Here is a 19,029-nt window from a genome sequence, read left to right as displayed (position 1 = left end):
ATTACCAACGAACTAAATGCAATAAAAAAATATTTAACATTGATTATCTAATTCAACCATGAAAGAGCATCGACAAATATTCAAATCCTTTTCATTCCGAAAATTCTCGAGATCTAAGTAGAATTATCAGTGAAAAATTCATTTTTTATTGTAACAACTCCGAAAATTCTTCATTTATTTTTATTGAGATCTAAGCAGTGAAAAATTCATTTTTCAATGTAACTATATATAATAAAATATCTTAATAAATTTGAAAGAAATCTCTGCACTTCCTCTATTATCTATTTATAGAAGGATTTCTTGCATGTTAATCATATTTATGGTAATCATATTTATTAATGTAAATTCCCGTATTATAATTACATGAGAATTGATTAGGGCAGAAGTATAGTAGTTGAGTAATATGTTATCAATCAACATCTTTTGGGACCTAACCCAGGTTTAGCGATTTAGAGTATTAATTATAGTTATATAGATAGACAACTATTCGAAGCGGGGGAAAAAGATAGAACCACCCGCCACCAGCTGACGCAGGAGGACGGGAGGTCTGAAAATCACAGAGAGTAAAAAGAGGGGAGGAGAGGGTTGTGGGGAAGGGCAGAGCAATCAGCAATCCCAAACCCCACCAATTCAACCCTCCATCAAAATTTGTAGAACTTTACAGTCTATTTGGTATATATAACTTGTAATTATGTCTGATTAGCCTTACAAACTAGCGATTGTTTTACAAGGAAACTTCCCCCCTTTTCTCCCTTTATTCTTTTTTCCTTCTAATCCAAACCCATCAAAGGAATCAACCCAGGAGAGAGATTCTAGCTTACCCAGATCGATCGATCCCTTTCAAACCCTGATCGGATCGTTTCGGATCGGCGTAATTTGAGTGAACAACATGTCGTGTTCGTCTTCATCGGGGTCTGAGGATGATGAGGGAGTCGATTCTTACAGGAAAGGAGGATATCATGGGGTGAGGATCGGCGATCATTTCGCTGGTGGCCGCTATGTCGCTCAGAGAAAGCTCGGTTGGGGTCAGTTCTCCACCGTCTGGCTCGCCTATGATACTCGCACCTCTGTACGTTTTCCCCTAACCCTTTCATGTGTTTGATCATTTGCTTTGATCTTCGTTTTCTCATGAATCTTGATTCTATTACGCTGTTTCGCTATTTCGTATCAGTTCTGCTGCATTGAACTTGTGCGGTTTATTTGGATCTGGGCGGCGATGCCCATTCTGGCATACGTTTCTTAGCTTAGTTTGTTAGATCTTCATGATATAACTCTCATTTATTTCTGCTTCTTTCCCTTTTATCATTAATTCGATGGGTTTGTTTTCCCCTCCTACGACCATGCCTGGTTGGAACGTTTAGAGCATTTGATGTGCGGTTCCTATTACGATTAATATCCACATTTTCCAGTTATGGATATGGATATCGGTTTTTGATCTAAGTTAGTAACTTAGCAATCTTCATTAAGTTTTCATATTGACCAGATGCTGTTGAAAATCATTCAAATTGTTCAATGTACTCTAAGAATGAATGGGAGAACAGTAAAGTAGCTGGGTGATGAGGGATTAAAAGACTCCTGGTTGGCTTTAATGTTTGAAGGGCTAGGCTAGCATTTTGGCAAAAGGACATGGTTATACAGGAACTCGACCGCCGTTTTCCCCATCAACTAGCAACTGGGCCTACTTGTAAAAGTGCTTCAGGATGGTTTCAACTATTTGTAAGAAAATAAATGTGGTAGAGGATTACAAGAAGGATCGGGGAGGCAAACTCGCAAATTAGCCGAAAGAGTGCGACGTTTTTTCCAATAGATTTGATTGTCAGATGAAGGGAAATAGGCATTTAGATTCAGGAAAAGTATTGTTGTGGGCTTTATATATAATGTTGTTTCTTGTTAATATCTCTAAATTGTGGTGGTGGCAGTATGTTTTCTGGTGTTCTAATTTTTCCTTTTTTCCCCCTTAGAAATATGTATCACTTAAGATCCAGAAAAGTGCTCCACAATTTGCTGAAGCTGCCCGTCATGAAATCGAAGTTCTTTCGGCAATTTCAGATAGTGATCCTTCAAGCTCTAAGTGCATTGTGCAATTGATTGATCATTTTAAGCATGCAGGGCCAAACGGGCAACATCCGTGCATGGTTCTTGAGTTTCTTGGTGATAGCTTACTTCGGTTGATCAAGTATAACCGTTATAAAGTTCTCGAGTTGAATAAAGTCAGGGAGATCTGCAAATGTATTTTGGTTGCTCTGGATTATTTGCACAGAGAACTTAGCATTATCCACGCTGATCTGAAACCTGAAAATATTCTTCTATTGTCCACCATTGATCCTACAAAAGATCCTGTGAGGTCTGGACAGGCCCCTATTCTTGAAAGACCCGAGGGGAACCCGATTGGAGGAACCATGAATCTTATTGAGAAGAAATTGAAAAGAAGAGCCAGGAGAGCAGTTTCGAGGATCTCCGAAAAACGAGCTTCTATGGGAGGAGCAACCGCAAAGCCTGATGAGAGAAAATTAGATGGCGTTGATCTGAGGTGCAAGATTGTCGATTTCGGTAATGCGTGTTGGGCAGATAGGCAGTTTATGGAAGAGATCCAAACAAGACAATACAGAGCTCCTGAAGTCATACTGCAGTCCGGATATTCCTACCCGGTTGACATGTGGTCATTTGGTTGCATTGCTTTTGAACTTGCCACAGGTGACATGATGTTTACCCCAAAAGGAGGACAAGATTATAGCGAGGACGAGGTAACGATAATTTCTTCGCGATATGGATTCTTAGCACTTATCATTATTAGCTGATTCCAAAGACATTTTTTATTATACCATGTCATGTTTTATTCTTATTTAAAAAATAGTGAGAAGATATGGTCAATATATATAGGTCATAAGCATGCCCTCTAGTTTTGATTTTTCTGAACCGATGAGTAGATAGTACCTTGTGAGATCTCACGTCGGTTGGAGTAGGGAACGAAACATTCCTTATAAGGGTGTAGGAACTTCTCTTTAGTAGACGCGTTTTAAAACTTTGAGGGGAAACTCGGAAGGTAAAGCCCAAAGAGGACCATATTTGCTAGCGGTGAGCTTGGACTGTTACAAACCAACTGCATGCGATCAAAAGTGTTGGATTAGGATTGAAGCAATTCCATCACTTGTCTAAAAGTCATTATGTTCGTGTGTTCATATGCATGCATGGGGATGTCTGTTTGCAGTAGTACTGACGATGTCGAAATGAGGGTGGGAGCTGTTATTTTGTTTGATAATGCTTTATCTTTGCAAGCATTTCGAGCCTCATTTAATTAAACTATATGCAAGTAGGGAAAATGTGAAAAGGTACAAGTTTGATATTTCATTACATTATCAAGTTTCTGTTTTGGTCACGCATTCGAATTCTTCAATTTGCTGCTTTCAGGATCATCTTGCATTGATGATGGAACTCCTTGGGAAGATGCCTAAAAAGGTAAGCCACAGCACATCAAACTTCTCCTTATAGCTTCTTAATACCTCTTGATTTCTATTTCTCATATGTTTGGCTTGGCACCCAGATTGCAATAGGAGGAGCTCGATCGAAAGACTACTTCGACAGGCACGGGGACCTAAAAAGGATTCGGAGGCTGAAATTCTGGTCTCTCGATAAACTGCTGGTCGAGAAATATAAACTTTCGGAAGCTGATGCTCAAGCTTTTGCCGAGTTTCTCTGTCCCCTTCTCGATTTCGCTCCAGAGAAGCGACCAACTGCTCAGCAATGCCTGCAGCATCCTTGGCTCAATCCTAGGAACATAGCTCAAAACGAATTGAAGAATAAATCAGAGGTTGAAAAGGTGAATGTTGGAATGAGCAAACTCCAGATTAGAGTGGGAAAGTGAAAGACTGGATCGATGACGACACCATTCGACTGCAGAGCAACACTATTTTCAGGTTCTTACTCTGTCTGATCGTCGTCAATTGTTTTGTTGTTTGAAATGATTTGATTTTTTATTAACTGATATACAGCATGTAAAAATTAGTATTGTTTTTCCGAGATCATTGACCTAAGTGAGTGAAATATTGACTACGGATATAGAAACTGTTGGTGGGATCATGTGCTGTGCTCTAAAGCGCACCCAGATGATCACTGATCTATATTTTCTGCTACATGCTATCAATATGTGATTGCCTTCGCCTTCTCCCTACAAACTTACATACCCATCTTTGTTTGAGGAAGAACTAGAAATATTTTGATTCACTGAATTTACCGCTCTCTTTCAGTTACATTCTAATACTTGTAGTTATATTCGATGGTTGAATCTTTATCTCAACACTAGGATCGTCTTATCCCCCTGGTTGACCTGAATGTTTATCTCAACACCAGGATCATCTTATCTCCTGGTTGACCCGAATGTTTATCTCACCACCAAGATCCGAATGTTTATCTCACCACCAAGATCATCCTATCCCCCTGGTTGACCCGAATGTTTATCTCACCACCAGGATCATCCTATCACCCTGGTTGACCCGAATGTTTATCTCAACACTAGGATTGTCCTATCTCCCTAGTTGACTCAAATGTTTATCTCATGTTTATCTCAACACTAGGATCGTCCTATCTCCCTAGTTGACTCAAATGTTTATCTCAATACCAAGATCGTCCTATCCCCCTGGTCACCCAGAGCATGGGGTTGGCATTTCATACTTTAGGTGTTCTAAGAGATTGATTATGCCTCTAGTTGTTGTTATGAGAGCGATCCTGTGAAACAGTTTGAATGAGAAATGAGTTCTTGTGAATCCATGTTGATATTTGTGGCCTTCTTTGTTATTATGAAAGTGTCAAAATGGTTGGTTTTTGGGATAAAATAAATTATCCAAAAAATAATAATGAAAAATTAGCGTGACTGTCTGGTGACACGTGTCGTCTTGACATGGCATCTGTGACTGACCGAGTTTTAAAGCATTAGGACGCCATTGAAAAGTACGAAAAATAATAATTTAAATTTCTCTCTTTTTCTGAAAAAGATTTGTTTTTATTTTTCGATTATTTAATTCATTCAAAATGCGCAAATACTCCTTCAAACATATTTTTTTTATCTTAAAAATCATTTAAATTTAATGCTATGAGGTTCACTTGTATTAAAAAATAATTTAAATTTAAAGTTTTATGATATAACTTATGCTACCATTGGTAAAATTATACAATATGATTATTTTCTTTATTTCTTAAATAAATAAAAATTTTATTGGACAGATAAAATACACGAATAACGATGAGATTAATTAGGAAGATTTTAAATACTTTTTAAAATAAAAATAATAATTTGAATTTAAATATTAAATCTCGAGAAAAAAAAAGTATATATCAATTTCATCTTTGAAATAATTTATAGAATTAATGTTAAAAACTCATGGACCAAAATAATTTAATGCTTTTATAAGTTTTTTAAAATTTTAAAAGCACGCAAGAAAGAGATTATTTAATAGGATTATGATTTTTCTATTGTAAAAATAGTTTATTAGTAATATAATTAATATTGTTCTCGTTAATTTAATAATATTGTTTTATCAATAATTTTACTAAAATTTAAAAAATAATATATTTTTTTTAACAAACAATTAAAAATATATAAACTAATATGTGCATTTTTTGTCTTATTTATTAACTTGAGCATTTTTCTAAAAGTTAGATATTTAAATATATATTCGATGAAAATGATATATATTATGTTTTTATATAAAAAAAAATATAAAAATTATACTTTTTTAAAATTATTATTATTATAAAGAATATATTTTTGGGGGCTGTAAACTCCAATTTGGGGTAAAATATCTTGGAATCGTTGGCAATACCATTTATGGGGAAGCAAGGGTATTTAGGTAATCTTGAATCCGCAATCAAAGTTTAACCCTAGTTGTGTCTGTGTTCAATTTCGGTGGTGGAATCGGAAGGCAAATCGAAGTTCAGAATCGTCCGTAATCTTGGTTAGGGTTTCCCTTTTCCCGCTATCTTCCCTTCTATTTCCCTCTGAATCCACTCCCTTATTCTTCATAATCGCTCCAATTTACTCCTTTTCGTTGGATTATCAGACTAGCTTTTGGGGATTCAAGACAATCATGTACGGACCAAGAGGGTAAGTCCAGAATTTCTGACCTTGTTTATGACTCTTCCGTGTCGTTTTTTCTTGTTTCGTTTCTTGGTTGTTGTGTTTATACCGGCGTTCTTCTTTTTGCTGGGTTGCTTGTCTTGTTTTGTTGGAATATCTGGGAATTTTGATGGATTCTGCTTGAAATTGCGTGTTGGGATCGAGGAATGAGGAGCTCCTCTGTTGTTCTCCAAGGCCTCTGTTGATTTGTATGCCAATGTTGTGAAATGTGTTTTTCCAGTAAAAATATTCTTGAAGAACAACATATGTTTTGTCAGTGTAATTTAAAAGTAAAGTAGTTTTTTGTTAAAAGAAAATGGAAGCGCGATTTGTGAAGTTATCCATGCGTTGAATGTTCTTTACATGATTCTCTTCTTTATATTTAAACTTTAAAATGAACTCATCGCTGTGGGTGGCTTTTCTAGGCCTTTCTCGGATAAGATAGATATCAAGATTCTTGTCATAGGATGCCATATATCTGAATCCTGTTAGGATTTGTTTTTTTTTTTTTTTTTTTTTTTTTTTGAGTTTTTCAACCGAAAAGCAAGAATTCGATTACGGTATTCAGTGTCTCATGATCTATCTCTCTTTTTTGTACCACTGTCAAATTTAGAAGAAGCTTTTGCAGCGGTATTTCGGCTATGAAGGCCAGTGATTTCATTGGCTAATTAATGTTCTCATTGGTAGTCTTTACTTTACATCGAGGGCTTACATTGGTATAAACATGGGAAAATCATTTTTTATTGCTTCTTGATTTGATGTTCATTGAGCCTGAAATTTACTTTTTGCTGCTACGTATAGAAATAATTATCCCTTCCATATTTAGTTGAATTGATTTGTTTGTAGGAGTGGTAATGGCATGTAAGTTCATTGACCCAATAGGTTTTAGAGGTGTAGGTTGGGCTTGGTTTTATCAACTTGCTTGAGCGGGGATTTTCCTTTCTTTTTCTGGGTTGGTAATTGAAGGGCAATGTTGGGGAGCGGGGGGGTTTCGGATGGGTACGAAGTCGGCTCAAAAAGACAAAGAATGATGGAACCGAATCCCTACTTCGCAGTTAGCAGCAGCACTGCTGGATTTCAACCTTACGGCTATGGGAGTTTTCCACCTACTCATGCCTTTCCCGTGGTTCGCCTTAGAGGACTTCCCTTCAACTGCACTGACATTGATATTTTCAAGTTCTTTGCTGGACTGGACATTGTGGATGTGCTGCTTGTCAACAAGAATGGGCGATTCATGGGAGAAGCCTTTGTTGTCTTTGCTGGATCTTTGCAGGTTGAGTTCGCGTTGCAACGGGATCGACAGAATATGGGGCGTAGATATGTAGAAGTCTTTAGCTGCAAAAGGCAGGATTATTATAATGCTGTTGCTGCTGAAGTAAATTATGAGGGCATTTATGATAATGACTACAATGGAAGTCCTCCTCCTCGACAAAAGAGGATCAGCGACAAGGACCAGATGGAATACACCGAGATACTGAAGCTGCGTGGTCTCCCCTTCTCTGTGACAAAATCCAACATCATTGAATTTTTCGGAGAGTTCGACCTTGCAGAAGAAAGGATACATATTGCAAGCCGTTCAGATGGGAAGGCTACTGGGGAGGCTTATGTGGAGTTTGCTTCAGCAGAGGATGCAAAGAGAGCAATGAGCAAGGACAAGATGACAATTGGATCGAGGTACGTGGAGTTGTTTCCTTCAACCCCAAATGAAGCTAGGAGAGCTGAGTCAAGGTCAAGACAGTGATATGTAGGTAACTTGATCATGGAGTCTAAAGTGTTCTCTATTGCTATATTTTGGTGCCTAGGCTTCGCTGTTCTTGTAGTTTTCCAGTTTGTAGGATGACTGTCGTTGTGGTATAGTTCTCTGCAGTTTAGGCTGAATCTGTGGAGTAAATAGTTACTGCATGTTGAGATTGAAGTCCTATGAGTTCATAACTTGGTTAGAACACCGACTTTTTTCCTCAATTTCACCACATTTTTTTAGAGTTACTCTTCTCTGTGCGGTTTACTTGAAAAATGAGATGAGGCCTAGCCGACAGCTCCTGAAATTCAATTATTCAAGGTACTATAAAGGGCCATACCAATAATGGCTGAACAATACCCAATAGCCAGATCTAAAAGCTGTCATGAATGGTGGATTCTGTTCATCTGCCACTTTTCATACATAAGGCGAGGGTCAGTGAATGTTTTCATTTAGAATTCAGGATAAATTGTTAGCTTAACTCTGTTTTGAAAGTACTCTTGTTGGAATCTGAAATGGTGCGACTGTTTTTTGTGAATGATATTTTATTATGTATGAGAATGTTGTGATTGTTCTTGAATAATCATCAATAGGCTTTTTTGTGGAGGTTCTTGAAGTTGAATGATAGGTTTTTTCTGCCTCAAAAGATGAAACTAGCTCACTCATAAGAACTCGACCAAACTGATTAACGCATGAACATTGAAGGTGAGATTAATTTGAAACTTTCAAGATCGATGGAAAGTTTTCATTTACCACGAAACTGCTAAAAGAGCACGGTTTTGCAACAAATTCTAATTTACACAATTTAAGAGCATTTTGTATAATCTTTCTCTAGGAAAAAGTTATTTATTTATGGATTCTTTTAAATATAGTTACGGTTTATGAAATGTTATATATCGTTTTGTTGATCCTAAAGACTAAAGACGTTTGGATATCGAGATCAAAATCTATTTTCATTTACACGCGGGTTGAACTATCTACGATAATATGTAAGTTTATTATTTTACTATATTGCATCATTGAAACCTATAATCTTTTAAAAGAAACTGTCAGGTCATTCATTAATGGTGAATAATATTAGGAAGGGAAAATCCCTAAAAACCAGCCCAGATGGGTTTCAGGCATTTAAAAGATGGGCAACAGAAAATGGGAACTTGTGCGTGATTCTTAAGCCAAATGACGAAGAAGTTCAACATCCAATCACCATTCCATCTCCTGAAGAACCACTTTTGGTTCATTCTTTATTCTCTGCTTGGAGTTTTCTGCTCTTTGAATTTGTCTTCTTCACAGAACAGAATAAGAGCAGCTTCCATGTAAATCATCCATGTAAAGGGCTGTCTAAGTTTTCAGAGCTTTCGTTGTTTCACAGGTAATCTTTCCATCCATTTATGGAAGTTGGTTCTGGCACATGCCATGCTCTGACTCTGCTTGCTTTATCTGCTTCTCCTTCTCTGTTTGTCACTTTCTCCTCTTATTTCTGCTAACAACATCATCTGTTTCATGATTAAAGATGACGAGTTCTGGGTTCAGTACAGAGTTCCCAAATGTTGCAGATCCAATGCATGATTCATATCTATCTTGTTTTCCCAAGCTAAACGATGAGAAGTTTCTTCATCAAGACCTCAACTTCCTTCCTTGCTCTTCTTCAATGGCTGTATCTAAAGGGCCCGAGATTCATCAAATGAAAGAACTCTGTGAACCAGGTTTTGCTTCTTCAACTTCTTTTTACACAGATCATGTCCCTGTTATGAATGTTGGCTAACCAGGTGGGGAATTCCCAGTTCTTGCAAAGAAGAAAAGGAGAGCTACAAGTGAGCATATTGCCGGAATTGCTCTATCAGATCTGGCTAAATACTTTGATGTTCCTATTACAGAAGCTTCAAGAAGTCTAAATGTTGGATTAACAGTGCTGAAAAGAAAATGCAGAGAGTTTGGGATTCATCGATGGCCGCACAGGAAGATCAAGTCCATTGATGGTCTAATCCGAGATCTTCAGGTTATCATCCCTTTCTTTCTACTTTGCATTTGCAGCCTTGAAAGGCACACATAGTTTGTTTATGGAAAAGGGTGTTTGTTTGTTTGTTTGTTTGTTTGTAGGAAGAAGCAAAGCATAGAGAGGAAGATCAGAAAGCTTTGATGGCAGTGACAAAGAGGCAAATGATGTTGCAGAATGAAAGAGAGAGCATCGAGAGGACACCATTTAGAGAGCTGGAGAGTGAGACCAAGAGATTTAGGCAAGATGTTTTCAAGAGAAGGCATAAAGCTAGAGCTCTAGTAAGCCACAGTCCAGTTTAGTTTGCAGCAGCCATTATATTCAACAAAATAAATGACTTGCAAAGTAGTTTGTTACTTTTTTTAATCTCGATCTTGTCTCGAGATCAAGGTCTTTCAATGCAATATTGTATCTCATCTTGGTTCCCAATCGACATGGCCCACATGTCTTGATGTTATTCCGGGTCTCAGGATGTCGGCCATTACTAATCACTTGGTCATGTCATCGAAAATGGGTCCACGTGACTCTCATCTCATTAGGACATTCCAAACATCCATCCATCCGGGTTCTATCGAGGCATTGACCCTCGCGTGCCCATGTCAAGTCATTTACGGATACTGTACCGAATAACAAGTGTATAATTCAAACTTTGACACGTGGGCTAGGGCGCAATACTGGCACACCCATGCCATGCCACTCGATACTGTCCTTGAAAAACTCATTTCAAAGGAAGTCGCCCGAGACACTCGTCTCAGCACACTCACCCTCGCTGTGACACTCACGTGCCACGTGATAACTCACTTAGGCAAGAGGGAAATGTGCAACATCGGTTAAAAAATTAAAAAATTATATTTTCAATCCATAATGGGTTTGAATAATTGCTACAATGATATATCTCTAAAATGTATATTGTTCGGAGTCATATTGGATATGACACGACAATACATAACATAAACATCTGAAAAGGGAACTGTGATATCATTCTGGGATATCAGTACTAATGAGTAACTTGGCTCCTCAGATGGAACCAAGAGAAAACTACATAAATGACTGAGAAATATTCGAAAGAACAAATGAATTTCAATGAATAGTTAGATGAATTTGCCAATCTCTGGAACCAAAATCACGATCGAGGTTTGTGCAGACGAGGTCGATTGCAGAAAATTCGACCATTGGCCCGAACAAAACCTGCTATAGCTATGCTCAGGCCTGCCCACAGGATAGAAAAGAACAAGTGTCGAATATCATAGCGAGCTGCAAAAGATAAAAAGAGATGAGATTTTAACCATGGCATGATCATCTGGATGTTCTTCAATCTACTTAACAAGTTAAATGAGAGAAAGAGAGAGAGAGAGAGACTCACCTTGCCTCAATGACAAGGCTGCAAAAAAGAATCCTGCCATCACCAGAGATAAAGCCAGTGGGAAGGACTGTACAAGAGACATAAAAAAGGTTAGTAGTCGGCTGCTTGATAATCCTTTGAATGAGCAGTTCTTTCCCTGCAGAAGTTTTGAACTGCCGTTTTAAATTTCACTCACAGCTATAGCTTCTAAGCCTCCCTTTTGAGTTGTGGGTGTCATATCCCGACTAACTGAAACGATATAGTGTCCTTGCAAGAGATCGATAGAATCCTTCACAAGAGCCAGAGTGCAATTGAAGTCAATTGAAAAGGTTGTAAGCTTAACGAAGTATTTCTTTAAACTAAAGATGAAAATGGATCCTACCTGTTTTGTTCCATCAACAAAGTTATTCAAATAATAGCGCATGAGAGCATTCCAACCATCCTTCAAGACCCCCTGAATCGTCCGTTGGCCGTATCTTCAACGAAACCAGATCGAATGATTTAAAACAAAAATATACCCAAATAGTAACCATTACTACACCAAAAAGAAGATGATAATGTAGTTTCGTATAAAACAGTGAGTTATCAATCCAGAGTAACTGATCTTACATGAAGTTGACTAATGTTGTAAAGAAATGGGCTCATTAGAGGCAAAAGTAAGCATTTAGTCATCTTAAGAACAAAGTAGAGTTGGATAGAAGCCATTAGAAAAAATATTTGAACAGCATGAAGCTATAAGCCAAAAAATGGAAAGAAACTGTGGTAGGAGTACCTAACGAAATCTCCTTTCAAAGCGGGAGTGCCAGAATATTGTGTGCTTATATCATCTCCATGATTAGCCCAAACTGGATAAAAAAAACGGCGGTACAAATTACATGAAAAGATGAGCCTAAGACTATAAAGGACACATGAAATGAATGGGACACTGAATTGACTCACTGATTTTAAAGCTGTCATCTAGGTTCGGATGTGAGCTAATAGTTTCTTCAGCCCCAAAAATTCCAAGCCTCCTGAGTTGAGATTCCAAGATCTTTCGAGCTATCATACTCTGCAACCATATTCAAACATAAAATGTACAAACAAAACAAGTGCAAAATGAAAATCTTTTAAAACCAATATACAACAGATATGAACAAACACATTGCCCGTCCATAACTTTGTTGATCTTCTCTGTCAGCCAAGGCTTAAAAAAGAGGGGAATGATAGAAAACTAAAGCTGCTATTATCGACAGGAAAAGTGGACAAATTTTGAGGGCACTAAGTTTAAAGTTTATTTCATTGTTCACCAACCCTTACTTGGTCAGCTAAGCTACCTGGGTAACATTTGTGCGGTCCAAGCAATCAATACAATTGGTCCTCACAACTCCCAGCTGTTCCTTCATTTTCTCACCCTTTTCATTGACTAACATGTACCTACATATTCCAAATAGTAAACAAACGAGAGGTCAAAAGGGGTCCAATTTTTAGCAGCTCAATAAAATTTCCAAACTATAGTAACAGGGAGCCTGACTATAAAAATGGAACAAAAAGCTTATTTCATAATTTTCGGAGTAAGAGCGAGAGATGTTGGGAACTTACCCATTTTTATCAAGGAAATCTGAGATTTGTTCATAAAGGATCGAGAGGCGCTCAAAATGAACGTGCCCGCAGATTTGATGGAAGTCAAAATGCAGGTATCTAAAATAATTTTTTAGCTCTCAATTCGGGCGAATGATAAGCTCCAAAACGAATATAAAAAGAAAAGGGTAGAAAACTATACCTTACATCATCACCAGTAACTTGTTCCATTGCATTTGCGAATTTTTCACTCAAGTACCCCTCACCTCCATGCTGATGGAAGGTGATATAAAAATCTTAACCATAGGAATTACATTGCCAAATACATGCATATATATATATATATATATATATATATATATATATATGCATGTATACATGCTAAGAACACCAAAAAGAAAAGAAAAAAAAAGTAGATGACTAGTGAATCACCGTGTTGACAAGATCAATAACCAATACAGCCCCATACTTCTTCCTTAAATCGAGAAAATGCCTGTCAGCTACTCGAGGCTGGAAGCAACACAAACCAATGGCTCAAAACTATAGTAATCCATATCCGATGAATAATACAAAGTAAGAAAAAATACTTACAGATTCTTCAAGTTTCACTAACTCAAATTTGGGCTTGTATGTCAAATCAACGATTTGTTCCCAAAGTAATGGAATTGATCCCCGAATCTACAGAATTCAATGTCAAAAGTGAGATGTAAAGTCATGGATGCTATAAACATCTAGAAGAGTTCCTGACTAAAATATTTAGATTCTCTCTGCATCCTAGGCAGCCTTGATTATGATCAGCATTGATCACTGTGTGAACTTTTGAACACATTGACTCAGAACAGAATGGTTTCAATCAGCCCTATTGTAGTTTGATAATTTAACCAAAATAGACAGGTAACCAATTTTTAGATGAAACATAAAATTAGAAGAGTAATCTTTTTAAGACTCAACAAAAGTCTAAATGGAAAAATCAGGGAGGGCCTTTTCAGACACTCTTGGCTGGCAATGAGGGAACTGCAGCATGACTCAGATTTCCGATGATTGGAAGAAAAGGGATACACATGCAAAATACACGTTTATGGGCAACGTGGCCTGTTACCTGAACAAACGATGCTGTGAACCCATTCAATTGAATAATTTGCTCACTTTCCACAAAATTAGCAACATATCCATCAGAATCGGCTCCTCTTCTCCACAATCGAGTGCCTTTCAGAACATGCAGGTCAATAATTATGTGATAAACTTTCTTTTAAACTGCTAGCTGTGGATGAATTGACATGTTTGCAAGATTTTCTTTGAATAAATTGACCACAAAATACTCAGCTTTTCCTTGCAACTTGTCACAAGCTAAACATACAAAGTATGAGAGTAATAATACCTCGTAATATTTTTCCTGTTCTTTCTTTTCTTATAATTTGGCTCTTAAGATCTTACAACTTCAAGTTATATTATATGTGATAGAATCCAAACAACTAGAATGATGTTAAACATAAAAGATAAAGAATTACAAGATAAGTCAAGTATTCGAGGTAGTTGGAACCAAACGAATCATAATTACAAAAGAGAGTGAAAAGGGTACACTATGTACCAAAGCTTGCTTTTTATTTTGTTTTTCTTCCCTTTGGTGCGAACTCTTTCTAAAATACTATTAGGGGATCGGAAAATTTGAGTCAAACTTGGATAGTAACCTTGGCATATTTAACTCAGGTATTTCATTCATCACTTTTTAAGGAAGAGACAGCCAACACTAAACATAACGCTTCAAAGATTTAGAACAGAGCGAAACACTAAACATACCTGTTCTCCTTGTGCATCTCCGAGCAATCAGTGTTACATCAACAATATCTTTTCCAATTGCAGCCTGGAAGTTCTGGAAGCCTAACAAAGTATTAAGGAAAGACTACCCTGAGGATGACAACTGATGCTTCAAATATGTACAAGCAAAATTTCGACTAAACAAAATAAACTTCACAACTCCATTCACATGCACCCATAGCTAAAAGAACTGAGTTGAGAATAATGCAAGGATACTGCCTTGGATAACAGGAAGTAAGTATGGATCAAGCTGCAAATATGAAGCACAGAAAAGTTCAAGGTGAGAGGGTTACAAGCAAAGAAAAAAGGATGGCAACTAAATTTCTATTTACCCAACCTTGTTATCAATGAGCACTTCCAACAAGTAATTGTTCCAAAGAAATCTTGGTTCTGCCTGCAGGCAAGAGAAAATTGTGTAGAACTCCCAATTATTTGCAATTCAAGACACTAAAAAAACTCATATAGTTTTTTGACAACAGCTATATAAACTAGAGAAAAAAAAACACAAATCAAAATGAGGGCGAACCTGTCTCCATAAGGGTAGTAACCTTGATTCATCACCTAAAGCATGCAATCTTTGTGTACTGCAGCCAAAAAGAAATAATGAATTGAGCACAAGATAAAGATGTAAGCAATATGAACAAATCGAAGCTTATGAATGGGTGCATATAAATACGCAAGGACAAATCTGAATAATAAAAAAATAAACAGAGACAGGTCATCAAATGCGATTAATAACCATTTTAGATATGAACCCTTTTGTCTCTTATCAATTAATCCAGATTCTGAGTCGGAGCTGCAAATTAATACAAAGGTATGACTGATGAAGAAAGCACATCACCTCAGTGTTAAATTGGTATCATAGGAAAAAAAGAGACCAGAAGTCTTCTCTGCAACATTCAAGAGTCCAGAAAACTCCGCCTCCATCTTTTTCTGCTAGAGATTATCTAATTAGCTTAAATGAAATGATATTGTCAGTTTAATACCATGTGTTATAGAAGAAAACAAGCAATAAAGTCTTGCCTGCTCCACAGACGAACTGTCTACTGAACGATCACATGGAAAAACTTTCAAGGATGAAATTCTAAAGATGGGGTGCCCCAAATAAGACCCAACACAGTCACAGTCGGTAATGACAATTAAGTAGCATCCTGAAAGATGGAAGACATAGGAGGCGATCTAATCATGTGAGCAGGTTATAGTGAAGAAAAATAAAAATAAGAATATAGCTGATCCATACATAGCTTCTCAAACCATCACTGGGATGCAGCAAAGTTGACCACAGTCAGAATGTGGCCTTCAGCCATTCAAACAAGAAACTATTCTATATTTGCTTCAAAAGATGCATGATATATTGAAAAAACATCAATATGAGTGCGATTTGCAATTTCAAAATCAATATGTTCTTAAGAAGTTTTTGAATTCAATATCTTCCTCAAGAAGGCCATCCAATCGGTTGCAATTTATGAGTGCATTTTGTATTCCCTTGTATTTCTTTTATTTTGCTTCATGAAAGCTTGGTTTCTTAACAAAAGGAAAAAAAAAAAGAAGTTTGGGCTCCAAATATACTTAAATTTTTTTCCTCTCATTTTTCCAAGCAGCCTCATCAAACTAAAACTAGATCTCATTCCAAATATTAGTAGATCGCTGGAGCTTGAACCTCTCTCCATTTTGATTCTGCTTTCAAAATGATTCTACTTAAAAAGCTTCAACCTTATGTATACTAATTTATTTTGCTACTCTTTCAAACTCATATGTTAGCAAGCAAAGATACGTTCTCCACAGCTTTGTTCTCCATGAAAAAACTTAAATCCTCTTAAATATGGTATTCTTATATCTTCTAGCGTCAAAATTCTTAGCCAACACGATTTGACTTTCATAATCATAGCCACAAACAAATATGTCAAAACAGAGACGAGGTACACAATTGTTTAAATAAAACTTGAATCGTTTATCAATGAAATGAAAAAAACTTAAATCAAATTTCAACGTTAAGAACATATGTTCTTGAGAATTTGTCACCTGCAAGTAGTTTCAGCAAGCCAATTACTCCAAAAATTGTCCGTATCTTTGGAACCCTGATAGAACTGGATTGAGGAAGCTCATCTGGAGCAGAAAAGGGAGAATTGTCAATTCAGTAGAACATTCAGAATCAACAAAATCACAAAATGCCAAAATCATCAAAGTCAATGTGACCAAGCATCTCATTACCAACCTATAAGTTTCATGGATCCATCAACACGGCTGACTGACAGAGACGAACCACAAGAGCCATCAGTCGGCTCTATAACATACTGATCAGGAAATTCCCATAATCGCATGCGTGTATACAACTTTTGTGCAGAATCTGCCTTCTCCATCATTATTTGTATCCAATCCAACTCACTAGCGAACAAATCAGAGATCCAATAACCAAAAACTCATCCACAACAAAAACACAAATACGATCAATCAAACCAAACACTTTAAATTCACCAAACCATACCAATTAAACGATGCTCTAAAAACCTTTTAACCTGCTATCTCGTACAAGATGACGAAACACTACAATCAGAAGAAAAAAGAACAGAAAGATCCTCTCGCGGAGAGAGGTCCGATCCAGAAAGTAGAAGAATGTGGGGGCAATGGAGGTGAGAAATTGAGCAGCTGAAGTTGGATTGATTCTCTGCTTTCCAAATTGGATATTGGAAAATTTCGCAGTTCTTGGGCGGAAAGCATCCGATTGTTTAACTGAATTTAAGCTTCAGGCGATGGTTGGAGTAACGACCTTTCCCGAACTATCGGACAAATGTTAAAAGGAAAGCCACATTGTTCTTCGCGGGCGCGCGGCCCCACCACATTTCGCGATGGGATTCGATCTTAGCGCTCATAATTTTAGAATTTTTTTTTTTTTTCCTACTTAAGCTATAAGTTAAATAAAAATTTATAGTTCAACATATTATATGTTTTAAATATAATCCGTTAACACATTAATATTATATTATAAAGTTTGATCTTATTTATTAAATATTATAATCTCGACAAAAATTAGATACTCAAATCTTCGTCTCATTTATTATTAAACTAAAAATTTGAAAAACTTTGAGTTCATGACTTTTATTTATTTATTTATTATTTTTTTTTTTATCAGAGAACAATTATTTTAAAAATTAAAGTTTTATTTTTCATATTTATATTTTAAATATATTATATTTAATATGATCTAAGGTTTTCTTTTTCCATAATTACGGTAAAGCTATCGTTTAAAATTATATATATATATATATATATATATATATATATATATATATATATATATCTATATATATATATATATCTATATATATATATATATCTATATATATATATATATCTATATATATATATATATCTATATATATATATATATCTATATATATATATATATCTATATATATATATATATCTATATATATATATATATCTATATATATATATATATCTATATATATATATATATCTATATATATATATATATCTATATATATATATATATCTATATATATATATATATCTATATATATATATATATCTATATATATATATATATCTATATATATATATATATCTATATATATATATATATCTATATATATATATATATCTATATATATATATATATCTATATATATATATATATCTATATATATATATATATCTATATATATATATATATCTATATATATATATATATCTATATATATATATATATCTATATATATATATATATCTATATATATATATATATCTATATATATATATATATCTATATATATATATATATCTATATATATATATATATCTATATATATATATATATCTATATATATATATATATCTATATATATATATATATATATATATATATATATATATATATATATATATAAATTCTCTTATAAAAATATTTTTGTATTACCGTCGAAATTTCATATCGAGCATCATGAAGTCCACCTCTATTCATTCCGTTCACTACTGAACCTGATGGAACTCATTCACGAAAGCCCAATTGAATTGGACTTGTGTGGGCTTCTCAACCGACTTAAATATTATAATTAGAGTCTCAAAATTAATTAATTTATTTTTAAACATAATTAATAACAAAAAAAGCGTGTGTGTTCGTGTGCGTGCCAGCCCCAGTTATCCAACGGGGCAAGTGGGCAGGAAATTGGGCAGAGATAGGGACGGCAAATAAAATCCCGTCTCCAGCCCTATTTATCGCAAAAAAAAAATATATATTTTTCACTGCCTCACCTATTTAAACTGGAAATTTCTCGCAATAAAATAGACATCTTTATTTTGATTTTATGATGGATTTATTATTAATTTTATATGTTTTCTTGTTTGACGTCATTAAGTAGTAATATACAAAATATTATTATACATACTATTTTTTTAACTCAGAATAAACAAATAAATAAAGTTTATGACGCAAAAAAAAAAAAAAAAAAAAAAAA

The 19,029-nt window shown here is 35.3% G+C and overlaps 4 protein-coding genes across 13 annotated transcripts; 3 read left to right on the top strand and 1 right to left on the bottom strand.

Moving 5' to 3' along the window:
* Window positions 1-469: 469 nt before the first annotated feature.
* Window positions 470-4,168, top strand: LOC111453657 (SRSF protein kinase 1-like). Its single transcript, XM_023094842.1, has 4 exons — window positions 470-1,069; window positions 1,962-2,744; window positions 3,409-3,456; window positions 3,542-4,168. The coding sequence occupies exons 1-4, from the start codon at window positions 890-892 to the stop codon at window positions 3,860-3,862; spliced, it is 1,332 nt and encodes a 443-aa protein (XP_022950610.1). The 5' UTR covers window positions 470-889; the 3' UTR covers window positions 3,863-4,168.
* Window positions 4,169-5,807: 1,639 nt separating this feature from the next.
* LOC111453406 (heterogeneous nuclear ribonucleoprotein H-like) lies at window positions 5,808-8,095 on the top strand. 7 transcript variants are annotated; one of them, XM_023094496.1, is made up of 3 exons: window positions 5,808-5,948; window positions 6,054-6,097; window positions 7,076-8,095. In XM_023094496.1, the coding sequence occupies exons 2-3, from the start codon at window positions 6,081-6,083 to the stop codon at window positions 7,848-7,850; spliced, it is 792 nt and encodes a 263-aa protein (XP_022950264.1). In that variant the 5' UTR covers window positions 5,808-5,948; window positions 6,054-6,080; the 3' UTR covers window positions 7,851-8,095. The 7 variants fall into 7 exon arrangements, with proteins under 7 accessions (XP_022950264.1, XP_022950263.1, XP_022950268.1 ...); XM_023094500.1 differs by having other exon boundaries at window positions 5,809-5,948; window positions 6,999-8,095; XM_023094501.1 differs by having other exon boundaries at window positions 5,814-5,948; window positions 7,165-8,095.
* A 113-nt stretch (window positions 8,096-8,208) lies between these two features.
* On the top strand, window positions 8,209-10,297 carry LOC111453407 (protein RKD5-like). 4 transcript variants are annotated; one of them, XM_023094506.1, is made up of 4 exons: window positions 8,209-9,216; window positions 9,358-9,427; window positions 9,635-9,843; window positions 9,945-10,297. In XM_023094506.1, exons 2-4 carry the CDS (start codon window positions 9,358-9,360, stop codon window positions 10,140-10,142), a joined length of 477 nt encoding a protein of 158 aa, XP_022950274.1. In that variant the 5' UTR covers window positions 8,209-9,216; the 3' UTR covers window positions 10,143-10,297. The 4 variants fall into 4 exon arrangements, with proteins under 4 accessions (XP_022950274.1, XP_022950273.1, XP_022950270.1 ...); XM_023094505.1 differs by having other exon boundaries at window positions 9,358-9,550; window positions 9,722-9,843; XM_023094502.1 differs by having other exon boundaries at window positions 9,358-9,550; window positions 9,629-9,843.
* A 389-nt stretch (window positions 10,298-10,686) lies between these two features.
* LOC111453893 (phosphoinositide phosphatase SAC7-like) lies at window positions 10,687-17,356 on the bottom strand. Its single transcript, XM_023095184.1, has 21 exons — window positions 17,040-17,356; window positions 16,770-16,939; window positions 16,577-16,660; window positions 15,578-15,705; window positions 15,396-15,487; window positions 15,081-15,138; window positions 14,892-14,948; window positions 14,771-14,804; window positions 14,537-14,617; window positions 13,839-13,945; window positions 13,331-13,417; window positions 13,172-13,249; window positions 12,942-13,012; window positions 12,761-12,859; window positions 12,496-12,595; window positions 12,122-12,230; window positions 11,955-12,027; window positions 11,565-11,658; window positions 11,379-11,471; window positions 11,204-11,270; window positions 10,687-11,094 (listed from the first exon to the last, which is right to left on the bottom strand). The coding sequence occupies exons 2-21, from the start codon at window positions 16,915-16,917 to the stop codon at window positions 10,964-10,966; spliced, it is 1,791 nt and encodes a 596-aa protein (XP_022950952.1). The 5' UTR covers window positions 16,918-16,939; window positions 17,040-17,356; the 3' UTR covers window positions 10,687-10,963.
* Between the last annotated feature and the right edge of the window lie 1,673 nt (window positions 17,357-19,029).

The sequence above is a fragment of the Cucurbita moschata genome, unplaced genomic scaffold, assembly GCF_002738365.1.
Source record: "Cucurbita moschata cultivar Rifu unplaced genomic scaffold, Cmos_1.0 Cmo_Scf00015, whole genome shotgun sequence".
In the NCBI taxonomy this organism is placed as follows: domain Eukaryota; kingdom Viridiplantae; phylum Streptophyta; class Magnoliopsida; order Cucurbitales; family Cucurbitaceae; genus Cucurbita; species Cucurbita moschata.
This window is presented reverse-complemented; position numbering and strand designations above follow the sequence as displayed.

Excerpts from the sequence above, each read along its gene's own strand:
- LOC111453893 (XM_023095184.1), bottom strand. The coding sequence starts at position 16,917 with ATGATGGAGAAGGCAGATTCTGCACAAAAGTTGTATACACGCATGCGA. Across the intron at positions 13,418-13,838 it reads TCACAGCATCGTTTGTTCAG|ATTCGGGGATCAATTCCATT; the intron begins GTAACAGGCCAC and ends TGAATTCTGTAG. Across the intron at positions 11,472-11,564 it reads TTGTTGATGGAACAAAACAG|GATTCTATCGATCTCTTGCA; the intron begins GTAGGATCCATT and ends GCTCTTGTGAAG.
- LOC111453657 (XM_023094842.1), top strand. The coding sequence starts at position 890 with ATGTCGTGTTCGTCTTCATCGGGGTCTGAGGATGATGAGGGAGTCGAT. Across the intron at positions 1,070-1,961 it reads CCTATGATACTCGCACCTCT|AAATATGTATCACTTAAGAT; the intron begins GTACGTTTTCCC and ends TTTCCCCCTTAG. Across the intron at positions 3,457-3,541 it reads TTGGGAAGATGCCTAAAAAG|ATTGCAATAGGAGGAGCTCG; the intron begins GTAAGCCACAGC and ends CTTGGCACCCAG.
- LOC111453407 (XM_023094502.1), top strand. The coding sequence starts at position 9,358 with ATGACGAGTTCTGGGTTCAGTACAGAGTTCCCAAATGTTGCAGATCCA. Across the intron at positions 9,551-9,628 it reads GAAAGAACTCTGTGAACCAG|TTCTTGCAAAGAAGAAAAGG; the intron begins GTTTTGCTTCTT and ends GGGAATTCCCAG. Across the intron at positions 9,844-9,944 it reads GTCTAATCCGAGATCTTCAG|GAAGAAGCAAAGCATAGAGA; the intron begins GTTATCATCCCT and ends GTTTGTTTGTAG.